At 42.1% G+C, this 13,478-nt stretch overlaps 1 protein-coding gene across 4 annotated transcripts in view; it reads left to right on the forward strand.

The window, feature by feature from the left end:
• Positions 1–13,478, forward strand: part of Mtm1 (myotubularin 1) — a 115,307-nt gene that overhangs the window by 88,410 nt on the left and 13,419 nt on the right. For all 4 annotated transcript variants that reach the window (XM_005406416.2, XM_005406418.2, XM_005406417.2 and 1 more), the window contains 4 exons: positions 1,552–1,758; positions 2,705–2,797; positions 3,402–3,515; positions 9,515–9,691. In XM_005406416.2, coding sequence (XP_005406473.1) covers positions 1,552–1,758; positions 2,705–2,797; positions 3,402–3,515; positions 9,515–9,691 — 591 coding nt within the window. The remainder of the gene's footprint in view (positions 1–1,551; positions 1,759–2,704; positions 2,798–3,401; positions 3,516–9,514; positions 9,692–13,478) is intronic.

Here is a 13,478-nt window from a genome sequence, read left to right on the forward strand (position 1 = left end):
AAAAATCAAAGTATGTGATGTGCAGGTATGAAGCTGCCAGAATGAAAACTAAATCTGTGTAACCAATATCAGCTAATAAAAAAGATGTAAAAAAACCAACTCACAATGATAGAATGTATGCAAACTGCTGGTAAGCACATAAAAAGGTAGAACCTTCCTATACTGCTGGTGGGAATGTGAGATGGCACAACCATTTTTAAAAATTAGTTTGTAATGAAAATGCTATGTCCCTTCAAAAACATTTCTGCAAAAGTTCACACCAGCATTATTAGTTGTGGGCAAATGCTCAAAACAGTTGAACATCTATCATCTGATGAAGCCGTGATGCTAAGTGAATGAAGTCAAATACAAAAGGCCACATATTGTTTGATTCAATGTATATAAAATTTCTAGTAAAGACAAAACTCCAGCTACCAGAAGTAAATCAGTGACTGTCTGGGGATGAGGAGGGGATGACTTCGGGTGGTATAAAGAAACTTTTTGGGCCGGGGATTTAGCTCAGTGGCACAGTGTCTGCCTGGTAAGTGGGAGGTCCTGGGTTCTAGTATTTCCACGCAAAAAAGAAACTTCTTGGGTTATGGGGTGTTCTACAACTGGACAGTGGTTATGGTTGCACATTTATATAAATTCACTAAGTCACTACACTGTACACTTCTCATGCATAAGTGCTGTGGTTTGTAAAGCATACCTCTGTAAGGACCTGGATCATCAAAAGCAATACTTTATATACACAACTGTAGTGATGCTTCCGAGTCTCCCATTTTCACTAGGTTATCATTTTACCTTTAGGACAAGCACCCTGCTGGTTGTGAGCCAAATAAGAGCCCATGTTTTGTCAATTTAAAAGCCACTACGTGGCTTCCATTGTATCATACCTTGAAGGTCTGGACTAGACCTGTTCAGGCAGTGATTTCTCTGATGCGCTCACTATTACAGGTTGAATATTGTTCCGTTCAAAATCTGTATGTGGAAGTTTTGGCCTCCAGTACCCTAGAGTGTGGCCTTATTTGGAGATAAGGTCTGTGCAGAAGGAATGAGTTAAGACTTAGGGAGAAAGTCCCTACTTCAGTGTGACGGGTGTCCGCCCCGAAAGAGAGCGTTTGATCACAGCCAGGCCCGCAGGGAGCACGCTGTGTGAAGGTAGTAGTTGTGCTGCCATGAAACCCAGCTGCTGGGCCAGAGGCTGCCACGGGCTCCTCTGGAGCCAGCTTCCGCCAACATCTGCATCTCGGACTTCCGCTTCCAGGGTTTCTATTGTTAAAATCACGCAGCTTGTATGTCATTACAGCAGCCCTAGTACTCAGGTACAATCACATCCGTGCAAATACAGTTTGGCCTTGTTTTTAACACCTGAGCACCTCCGAATGTGGTCTGTGTAGACAGAGGAAGATGAACAGATCCCACAGCCTCTGGTGTTCGTTCTCCTGCCTCTCTCTGTTCTAGTCACTGGTTGATATTTTAAAGCAGGACTTTGCTAGAGTTCAGAAGCACACATTCAGCCGCTCACAGGACCTGATCGCTCCTCCTGACTCACACCTTGTTCTCTGGCAGCTGGTGCTCACAGGAGCCATTCAAGTTGCAGACAAAGTTTCTTCCGGGAAGAGTTCAGTGCTTGTGCACTGCAGTGACGGCTGGGACAGGACCGCTCAGCTGACCTCCCTGGCCATGCTGATGTTGGACAGCTTCTACAGGAGCATCGAAGGATTTGAAATCCTGGTACAGAAAGAATGGATAAGTTTTGGACATAAATTTGCATCTGTAAGTAAACAGTAAAGCTATTAAAAAAAAAAAAACAACCAGATCACTGCCATTTGAGATTTAACAAACTAGTTGTTGCGCCACGTAGTACTAAAATGAAAATCTGCAGGAAGAAATGAAAACCACTTTACAGGTGTGCCGCCTTGGGTTGCTGAAGGTCTTAGGCGATGCATTTATCTGTGTTGACACAGATAAATCACTTGACAGTAAAACAGACTCTGCCTGGAAGTGCTTACACTGAAATTGCATAAAAGGAAGAAGATAGGATGACAATTTTCTCTGAACTAGTATTTTAGCTATTAGGCCAAATGTATTTTGTACAAATATCAGACTTTTGTTTGAGGTTTTATATTATTATTCTCAGATACATAATTTTTACATTTTCGACACAACCTGTTAAAACTCCCCTTGTCGGGTCTTGTTTCCAGGTGCCCCTTCAATTAGTGTTTTTAACCAGTTCCCTGGTAAGAAGAATCATTGCTTAGTAAATGAATGCATTGTGAGATCTGCGATTTTGCCTTGTTTTTAAGAGAAAAATAACTTTTAATTCTAATGATGATACTTTTACACTATTTCAAGTCTTGAACCTTTAGGGTTGGTCTATTCATGACTGTAAGAACTTCTTTAGATGTATTGGAATACACTGTGCAGGGGAATCTAGGCCATTCTATCTGCAGCTATGCGGGACTTGTACAAAATTCTAATCTGTGAAATCATTGTATCAACCACACGGGATGGATGCTTTGCCAATTTTTATTCATATTTTATAGAAGTTTATATGCTTAATTTTCATTATTATTAAACCTACTGTTATTATGTAATATATTATGTATATTTCCATGAAAACATACACTATTCTCCAGGAAGTTGTAGTGTCACATCTTGTATACTCTTTCAGTTTTTTACCCATGAATTAATACAAATCATTTTCACCAATTCATTTTAGAGAATAGGTCATGGTGATAAAAACCACGCCGATGCTGACCGATCTCCTATTTTCCTCCAGTTTGTTGATTGTGTATGGCAGATGTCAAAACAGGTAAGGAATATGTGAAATGAAAATGCACTCGACTCAGTGGTTCGATGAAGTATTTTGTTATAATATCTGGAATTTGCCCCCTGAGTGATGCAGAGCAGAGACCGAGATGCAAGATTGGCCATAGTTGAAGAATTCAAGGGATGGGTACAGAGAGGTTCAGTTTTTTTATCGCTGCTACTGTTGCTATGTGTGGAATTCTCCATAGTAAAGTTTTAAGAATTAAATTTTTAACTGCATTATCTCTGATAGTGGAAGATCAGTGGAATTGAAAAGACCAAATTGTCTTTTGTATGTATTCTGAACTGGCATGTCTGCTCATTCATAATACCCTATATAATTAAACTGCCCTGTATACCCAGGAAAGCCTAGAAAATTGGACTTTGCTCCCATTTTCATCTTTACTCATTTACCTGACCCTTATCTAAACTTCTCAGTCCTATAAAGTGGCAAAAAATGAGCTCAAGGGTGTGTGTAAGCTGCAGCCTTTGCCGTCCTTCCCAGAGCACACAGTATGGCCATGTTGTGTCACTCCTACCACATATCTTTACAGTTCTAGAAAGATTAGTCTCACTCCTTCATGCTTGCTTGCTTGTTTGTTTTGTAGTTCCCTACAGCTTTTGAATTCAATGAGCGCTTTTTGATTACAATTTTGGATCATCTGTACAGTTGCCGATTTGGTACTTTCTTATTCAACTGTGAATCTGCTCGAGAAAGACAGGTGAGTAAAAATGCTACTGTCTTTTGTAAAGCGTTGCCAGAATGTATCTCTGCCATGCGATAAGAATGGGATTGCTCATAAGACACCAGCTTTACTCTCAAGGAGCAGGGTGACTTTGAAAGTATGCGACATCTCCCTCCTGAAATTCCATACAAATATCAGTATAGGGAATGTTCTAAAAGGCATGAACCGGTAAGAAGGGAGAAAAGAGAAAAGGCAAAAGGAGAAAGCAGCAAACTTTTAGAAACTAGAAAGCCAGGAGATGAGTGGGAAATAACTGAGTGTGGGAAAAGCAAATCTCAAACCGCGGTGGGTATAGAAGCCGAGAACCAGCCTCCCTTGCGCCGCAGGCCCTCTGGGTGAGCCGGGGATGCCCTCCGCCAGGGGAGATCTGGGGCGGAAGGGGCGGCTCACTGAGGGTCTGTTCAGAATGGGCTGCGGGGATCTGCTCCTTCGCTCTCACAGCTCAGGACTCGGGCCCAGCCCCTTCCCGAGAGAGGCTGGATGGAGAAGTGCTGCGCTGTGGCCGCACTAGCTCTGTCCACTGCTCCCAGCATTCCAGAACCAGGTCCTTACTGTCCAGGTAGGGATGTAAAAGAAGCGTCTCTTCCGGTAAGGAAGGGGACCCTCAGAAATGGCCAGTGGGGATGGACAGTGGCCAGCTACTGTGCAGAACTGCTTGGTGGTTCCTCAAGAAGCAAAATATAGAGCTATCATATGACCCAGAAATTTCACTCCTAGGCATGACTCAGAAGACCTGAAAATGGGTTGAAACAAAAGCTTGCATGTGTATATGTTCATAATAGGCAAAGGATGGGAATAACCCACATGTCTTTCAGGGGGATGGATGACCAAACGAGTGGGTCTGTCCATATCCATGTTGTAGAATAATATCCAGCCATAAAAATTACTGGCATGCATTAAAGTATGAATAAACCTTGAAATCTTTATTCCCAGTGAAGGCAGCCAGGTACACATGGCCACCTACTGCACAATTCCATCTGTGCAAAATATCCAGAGTAGGCCACTCTGTAGGGACTGGAGGTAGATTGGTTTCCAGGGGCCAGAGACGGGAGAAGAGGGAGCGTCTGCTTAGGGTATATGGAATTTCTGATGGAAAAAGAGTGTTGGGACCTTTTAGCATTGGTAACTGCACAACATTGTGAATAGATTAAAAGCTGCTCAATTCTAGTGTGAAAATGATAACTCTTACGAACTGTGAATTTTACCTCATTTTTAAGAAATCCTTCTAGAGAAGCCGAGTTTTATAAAAAGGAGAGCCAGAGGTACCAATAAGTAAGTAGGTATTCCCCACAGTGAGGCCCACAGATGACAAGATTTAGGATCTCAGAGCTCCCAAGAAATCTCTTCACTTGTCTGCTTAAATAATAGCAGACATCCAAGAAGGAGAAAAAGGAGCTTAGAGAAAAAGAGTTACCATGTAGGGGTAGGGACACAGACAACAAAACCACCATTCAGTAGCCCAAGAAAGATAAGAAAAGTATTGGTACCACAAAAGCGATATTATTCAGAAAGAACATTTAGAGATCAGAAATGAACTTTGAAACTAAATAACTTAGAGGAGTTGCAAGATAAAGTTGAAAGTATCTTCCCAAATGCAGTGAATATAAACAGAGAAAGTGAAGAGAAGAACATTAGAAGGTCAGTTTTGGAGGTCTAATATCCAAATAATGGGAGTCACACAAAGAGGAAGTACGAAGCCAGAGGGTGAGAAATCACTGAAATAATTTGAGAGTATTTCTCAAAATAGAAGTATGTGAGTTTCCATTTGGAAGGCTCACCAAGTGTCAAGCAGGGTAGATGAAAATATTTTCTAAACATACTTTTGTGAAGTTTCTGACCACCAGGGCCAAAGAAAAGATCCCACAACTTCCACAGAGAACAGGAATGGGTTATAGGTTGTGCATCCCTAATCCAAAGCTTCGGGATACTCCAGAATCCAAAACTTTTGAGCATGGACATGACACAAGTAGAAAATTTCACACCTGACTTCATGTGACAGGTCACAGTCAAATCACAGGCACATTAAAATGCTGTGTAATGTTACCTTTAGGCTATGTGTGTAAGGTATATAGAAATCATTGATGAATTTTATGTTTAGACTTGCATCCCAGCCCCAAGAAATCTCATTATGTGTATACATATATCCCCAAATTGGAAAACAACTAAATCCAGAGCACTTCTGGTCCCAAGCATTGCATAAGAGATATTCAACTTGTATATGCAAAGAAACAGAAATTACGAAGACTTTCTTCACTGGCAATATTGGGAGTTAGTAGTCAGTAGAGCATTGCATTGAGAATTTTAAATGAAAGTGTCTTCCACCAAGCTTTCTGTAGTGGTTGAAATCTAAAAGGCCCCCCAAAAGTCTCACATGTTTGGAGGTAGGGCCAGGTTGGAAGAAGTGTGTGACCTAGAAGGGTATATTCTTGTCCGTGGCTCCTCTTCTCTCCCTCTGCTTCTTGGCTGCCGTGGTGTGAGCAGCTTTCCTCCACCATGCCCTTCCACCATGCTCTTATAGCCTTGGAGCCAGCCAGCCATGCACTGAACCCACTGAAAACTGTGAGCAACATTAAACTTCTCCCCCCTTTAAATTGCAGGTGTTGGGTATTGTGTCCCAGTGACAGGAAATTGGCTATTACATACAGTTACCAAATTATCAACCAACTGTGAAGGTAGACCAAAGATAATCTCAAAAAAAAACATGGTATCAAGAATGCCTCCCATGCCTTTCCCTTTCTTTGGAAACAAGAAGGCTCCTAGAGCAGTGGTGATGAACATACGGCATGTGTGCTGCAGCAGGCTATTTGTATCATTGAAAGGTTTGCCATCACTGGCCTGCAGCAGGGCAGAGGGCACCTGTGGAGTGACACGGAAAAGAGACCCTAGATGAGAACTGGCCACAAGGGCTGCGGCAACTGGTACGGGTTGGAGCCCCTCTGAAGATGAAACCTGGAGCACCCCGTGTGCCTAATCTTCTTGAGGGGCAAGTGACATATGGGAGAGAGAGTTTGAGGTTGAGTCAGTAAGTGCCAAGAAAAATAAACAAAAGAGACAGTTGTGACATCAAGTGGAAACAGAAAATGTGTGCAGGAAAAGGAAAGTAATCTCTGAACAGGGACTGCACGCCCCAGCTGTAAATAGCATTTGCTTAGTCATTGGAATCTGACTGCTAAAAGCAGATCTAATCAAAGTTGTGCTGTGTATTGGCGATAATGTCACAGAAAAAATATAGAAAGCATGTAAGTGTGGCAGGAGTGGGAAGCAAACACATCCTCACTGTGACAGCGTCAGTAGTTAATGCCCGTAACGGGGGTAACAATAAAAGCGTGTTATTCAGAGACGTGGAGAGAAGCACCCACTAAACCACTTAAAAACACAAATTGATAATAGCCATTATGGAAGACAGCATGCAGCTTCCTCAGCAAATTAAAAATAGAGCCACCATATGACCCAGCAATCCCACCCCAGGGTAAATGCCCACAGGAAATGAAGACAGTCTGTGGAAGAGATGTGTGCATTCTCAGTTTTGTCATAACACTATTCACAGTGGCCAAGAAATGGAAACAACCTGCATAGTACTCAGCTATAAAAAATTAAATCCCTGTTTGCAGCAACATAGATGAAAATGGGGTCCGGTGTGTTAAGTGAAGTAAACCAGGCTCAGGAAGACTCCTGCGTGGGATCTAAACAGTGGATTTCATAGAAGTTGAGAGTAGTGGTGATTCCTCAGGCGGGGAGAGCAGGGGGAAAGGGAGATGGAGAAAGGCTGACCAGGGGTGCTGTGTCTCAGTCGCGGATAGGACGAGAAGCTCTGGCGTGCTGCTGCCCGGCAGAGTGACTGCAGGTGAAGATAATGTACTGTGTTTCAAAAAGCTGAGAAGATTAAGTTTTCACCATAAAGAAATAATAAATGTTTGAAAAGATAGACACATTTAACCCGATTTAACCCTTACAGTGCATGTATGTATCAAAATACAACATGGAACTCCATAAATAAACACAAAATTTTTGCATGTCAATTAAACATTCTAAAAGACTAACCTAGAAGTATCATGTGACCAGCAGTCCCGCTGCTGGGTTTATGGCCAGAGAAAATGCAATCAGTATGTCGAAGAGACCCCGTGTCCCTTGCAGCGCCAAGAAATGGAAACAACCTCAGTGTCCATCAGCTGGTGAACGCATGGAGCAGATGTGGTGCACACACACCACGGGATACTGCTCAGCCATCAAAAGGAACAAAATCCTATCCTTTGTGGCAGTATGGGTGGAACTGGAGATCATTATATTACATGAAATAAGCCAGGCCCAAGAAGACAAATAATGTTTGACCTTACGTGCAGAATGTAAATGAAAGTTGAACCTATAGTAGCAGAGAGAGTAGAAAGACAGCTACCAGGGGCTGTGCAGATAGGGAAAAAAGAGGAGATAGTGACTGTGTATTATATACATCAGATTTGGTGAGAGGGTAGATACCAAGTGTTTTGACCACCAAAAAACCAGTAACTATATACGGTGCTCTGTATGTTAATTAACCTGATTGTATATATCAAAATATCATGTTGGCCAGGCATACCTGTAGGCCCAGCTACTTGGGAGGCTGAGGCAAGAGGATTACTTGAGTCCAGGGACTCAGGGCTGTCCTGGACATCATAGCCAGACCCTATCCCCAATCAGTCACCTAGCCCATAAGCTGTAAATCAATCATATTGTATACCTTAGACAGATAGGATGTTTATGTGTCAGCCATACTTTAAGATCAACCTTACATTCTTATGTCTAGTGAACTGAGCAACTTCGTTGAAGATAACAGTATGTAATATAGCAACCGTTGTAAATTTCTATCATTTTGTCTTGAGGTCATGTATCATTTTTGTTGTTTTTGTCTTCATTGTTGTTTTGTCGGTTTTTTAATTTTTAAAATAAAAACGCAAATAAAAAAATAAAAAGCACTACAAAACAGAAAGCTGGAAAAAAAATTTAAAAAAAATCAAATGTTTCTGGGGAGAGGGGAAAGATTAATTTTTTTCCACAACAAAATTGTTTAAAATGTTCAGTGTTTAGAACTATGTATACACATAAAGATAAATACAACACAGTCCAGATTTTTACATGGGAAAGGTACCTGTGAAGTTTCAGGAAGATTCAAAGGAAGGCAAAATGATGCTGTTACTACTGTCATCAATGAACATATGTTAAAGAAGTTTCTTTATTCACTTATTTACTTTTAGCTTTAGAGTGTTCTTTTCAGCTTTCAATTTTTAGCCCTGTTATCTTACTGAAGTCATTACTAGGGAGAGTTTCAAGTTTCACCATTGGTAATTTTAATTCTTGTATTTATTTTTTTATTTCCCAGCTTTATTTTTTTCTCCAATTTATGGTCAAAATTTGGTAAAGAGCCCTAATTCAAAAGCAGAGAAAACGTGAGCATTTTTATGAGCTAATGGACACCAAGTTAAACCGTGAAGACTATGCAGCCAGTTATGCAGATGTTTGCAAATATCTTGATGTTGATATGATGGAGATTAAGCATCTGGATGGTTGATGAAAATAACTTTATGTCCAAATGCCTGCTGTCAAGGAGACACAGGCTAAGATTTTGTCATTCTGTAAGAAATAGACAAATTTTTAAAAGTCAGTGGAACCTTATGATAATTTTTCTTTTCGCTGAGTTAAAGAGCGTGCCGCCCATCTGTTCCTAAGTGTTTTGCCTAGCCAGGAATAGTTTCCTTAGGTCAGTGAATTGCTTTTAATGGTGTAGCATCCTGTGCCCATCTCCTGGCAGAAACAGTGGCTCTCAAGCTAGGCCATTATCTATGCAAATATCGGTAAGTGGCTGGGAGCGCTCACTGGGAGCTGTGACGGGGATAACGGAAGTGCACGATTCCACTTAATTCACAACTGTTTTGCCACAGGCTGCAGAAAGGTTTGTGCATTTCCAAATTTGCTTAAGCTTTCCACTTTCTTTCTCTCTCTAGAATGTCCCAGAAAGAACAGTTTCTTTATGGTCAATGATCAACAGCAATAAAGAAAAATTCAAAAACCCCTTCTACACAAAAGAAATCAATCGAGTTCTATATCCAGTTGCCAGTATGCGTCACTTGGAACTCTGGGTGAATTACTATATTAGATGGAACCCCAGAATCAAGCAACAAGTAAGTGAAATAACACTGTTAAAATATAGCCAGAGCGACTGAATGTTTATTTCTGGGCTTAATATTATTTAGTGTGTTTTTTTTAAAACACGAACAGAAATACCAGAGTCAGATAGTTGTCTTTAAACTCAACTTTAACATTGTTTTCAATTACTAAACGATGTATTTTGAACTTAAATTCCTCTGCCACTGTGAATGCTATAATTGTTTTTGTTTTATATCACTGGAGATTAAACCCAGGACCTCACACATGCTAGGCAAGCACTCTAGCTCTGCGCTATGACCCCAGCCCTTTTTTTATGTTTTATTTTAACACAAAGTCACAAAGTTGCCCAGCTGGGCTCCAACTTGTGATCGTCCTGCCTTAGGCTCCCAAGGACCTGGGGTTATAGGTGTGCACCACGGCACCTGGCTGCTGTAATGTTTCACTGTAATGTAAGCCAGTTTAAAGCTCTAGAAAATTTCGCCATTTTCCTAGCCAGAAGTTTCCTGTAACCATAGAAGTGGCTACTTACCATAGGGAATAGCCAGTGTTCTTTACAATGACTAGACTATGATGATCTGGTTAAGGGGGAGAATCCCTTCTACTCTGGTTCCGGTGTATGTAGTAGGTCAGCCAGCATCAAAATATGTGGTGTAGGTGGGGACTGGGATTGGGCCCAGGGCCTTTATGCTGAACTACAACCCTAGCCCCTTTTAAAATTTTGTTTTGAGGCAGGAGCTAAGTTGCCCAGGCAAGACTCAAACTTGAGATCCTCCTGCCTCAGCCTTCCAGATTGCTGGGATTATAGGCATGCACCACTGCTCCCAGCTTTAGTGATTTTTATTGAGGGTTTCTGTCTAAAATAAAGTAACACTGGGCCGGTCAGTGGGTAGCAGAGTCAGCCAGCCACTTGTCCTTCCGAAGTGGCAACATAGGTTTTTTAATTAAAGACTCCACATTTTAGTGCAGACCCTTGGGCTTTCCATTCTCTCACCTGCACTGCATCCAAAATCAGAAGACAAAACAGCCCATTTGTGCTGGCCCAGAACTGCCTCCTCTTGCTGGGCAGCTGTAAGCGTTATAAATGCAAAGGCTTGTGCGTCATCTGCTACCTGTTCTCGTGGTCCAGCCTTGGCTCTAGTCCTGCTGCCAGTGGCTGGCAGCAAATATATGGGGCTGCCACCCACCCCTAGATGGCTTATTCCACTCACACACCAGCCCCTCCTCTCGGGGGAGATGCCCGCCTCAAGCTGGCACCTGCATTTCAAGGTCCTCGCCACTCTCGTGGATGGCTTTCGCAATTTGGCAATGTTTGAAATGTGTATCCTTTCAGAAAGTGACGAGGTCCAAGGCTGCAGAACATTCACTTATTTCATTTGGGATTTGAGCAGCACATTGAGGGAATTTACTTAGCAGTTGTCTGGTGTTTAGAATACCAAGTTAGAAGTACAAGAGAATTTGCCCAAGGTTCTAACCGCGCTTAAAGAGGACATGTGCCTTTCCTAATTAAAAATACTTTCTAAACGAGCACTCTGTATGCCCTATAGAACAAGCCTCTTCTGTCCTTGTCATGGCTTTAAAAACCCTTGCCATTTAGCAAGTATTGATAGTTTCTATACAGATTCTGCAGTCTCTCACCCATTTGTGCCTGGAGAGATTCTTGAAATTCGAGAAACTTAGAGCAGTTCATTTCTGAATACAGAAAGACAACAATGATAATTGTGTGACAAGTGAAGTTTATTTTTTGGTTTGAGGGGTTTTGTGGGTTTTTTTGTTTTTTTTTGTGGGTTTTGTTTTTGCTGACAAAGTCAAGTTCAAAGGCACATCATCAGAAGAATTTACTGTGATATATTTAGCTCCCTTATCCTCATAGTGTTTTTAATGCATTATTATTTTGGGGGGCGGGGGACGGGGTCTCGCTGCATAGTTCAGGCTGGCCTTGAATTCACCGTAGCCCAGGCTGGCCTCAAGCTCACTGTGATCCTCCTGCCCCGGCCTTCTGAGTGTTGGGATTACAGGCGTGCGCCACCATGCCTGGCTGTGTCACAGGGTTCAGCAAAATGAAAGTGGCCCGGATAGAAATGCCCACCTGCTCGTAGAGACTTTACTTTGATGAAGTCATTGCTCTGTGTATTTTCTCGAAAGAGAAAGTATCTTCTCTCTATACGTATTTTTCTCAATAGGAAGTGTCCTAAACACACCTAGATGTCCCCTGTGCTTCATATTTTCATCTACTAGGGGAACGTAGATTAGGAAGAGGTGGATGCCAGGCCCAGTGGTGCACACCTATAATCCCAGCACTCTGGGATGCTGAGGCAGGAGGATCACAAGTTTGAGCCTGGGTGACTTAGTGGGACCCTCTCTTACAAAAGTGACAGGGACTGGGGATGGAACTCTGAAGGCTCTCGCTTTAGCCCTCAGGACTGCAAATAAGAGAGAAGAAGAAAGAGGAAAGGAGGGAGGGAGGGAGGGAGGAAGAAAGACAGAAAAGAAAAAAGATTAAAAAAGAAAGCAAAGGTGGTCCCTGCCCACACGGGCCCTGCAGGCTGCCGGGGGCAGGCAGGAACATAAGCTGATGATTGCGGTACATGGGGATGAATCTGATAATAGAGGTGTGAATTAAGAACATTAGGGTTTCTTAAAGATCTGCTTATGTAGAACATTTAAGTTAAGCCACATAGGACTTTTAAAATCATACAGTGTGGGAGCTGAGGATACAGCTCAGTGGTAGAGTGCTTGCCTAGTATGCACAAGGCCCAGGGGTTAATCCTCACACCACAAAATATGCACATCTCTATAAATATAAATATATATGTTTATGTAAATGTAGGCCCAAGAGAATGTACTTAGTCACTTAAAAGTTTAACTGTTATTCAGTTGTTTGAGCCAGAGTATACAGTTCCAGGGCATCTGCAGTATTCAGTGCTCTGTGGTCTGCTATCAAATGTTGAAAGATACAAAGAATACACAGCCTCACTCCTAATGCGCTGTCAAGTTTTAAAAAGCAAAAGCTACCAGCCCTTGCTGCGACATAAGACTCAGCAGAGCTTAGGGAAAGACCGGTGCGTACATTCAGCAGGCTATCAATAGCAGCTTTGACACTTGTCGTGCTGAAAGATCACGACGCACGATCGGCCCAAGTAGGACCTGCCACTGCCGGTGACCCTCAGATGACACTTCGGGAACCACTGTCTTCTGCATAGCTGTCGGCCAGGGTTACATGGGACACGTTCCGATTCTTCATAGCAGGAATGAAAGGATGAGAGCTGGAGCAGACAGATATTAACGGGCTGCCCTGATGGTACTGAAGTCGCTTCTCCTGGAAACGTTAAAAGGCATCTGAATGGAAAAATGTTTGAAGCCTGAAATACTTGTATAACTAGCTGATTGCCGGCCCCTGCACTGTGCTGAGGCGACCCATACTTTCCTTCCAAACTCCTTTCCTGAGTGAAAAGTAGACATATAATATTTAAAGTCACTGGATTCCAAATTCTGGTTATTTTCTTCGTATTCTACCCCAAATGGATTCCTGTTACATCCTCTAAGTGGTTTTGTCTGTCTGTGGGCTAATGGCTTCTATATATTTGGTACCCATTACTTGCCTGAATTATCTTTTTGTTTCTAACTTTGCTTCATTTCTCAAGTTTTCTAATGGTATAGTCATGCCACCTGCACAAATGTTTTGTTCTCTCTGATTTCTTTTTCTTGTCTCACAATACGGGAACCACTATATGCAAATTTTAATACTGAAACTGATTCTGAATTCTGATATTCACATGAAAAAAGGAAGCTTTCAGAATTAAG

The sequence above is a fragment of the Chinchilla lanigera genome, unplaced genomic scaffold (assembly GCF_000276665.1).
Source record: "Chinchilla lanigera isolate Chin_1 unplaced genomic scaffold, ChiLan1.0 scaffold00097, whole genome shotgun sequence".
Taxonomy (NCBI): domain Eukaryota; kingdom Metazoa; phylum Chordata; class Mammalia; order Rodentia; family Chinchillidae; genus Chinchilla; species Chinchilla lanigera.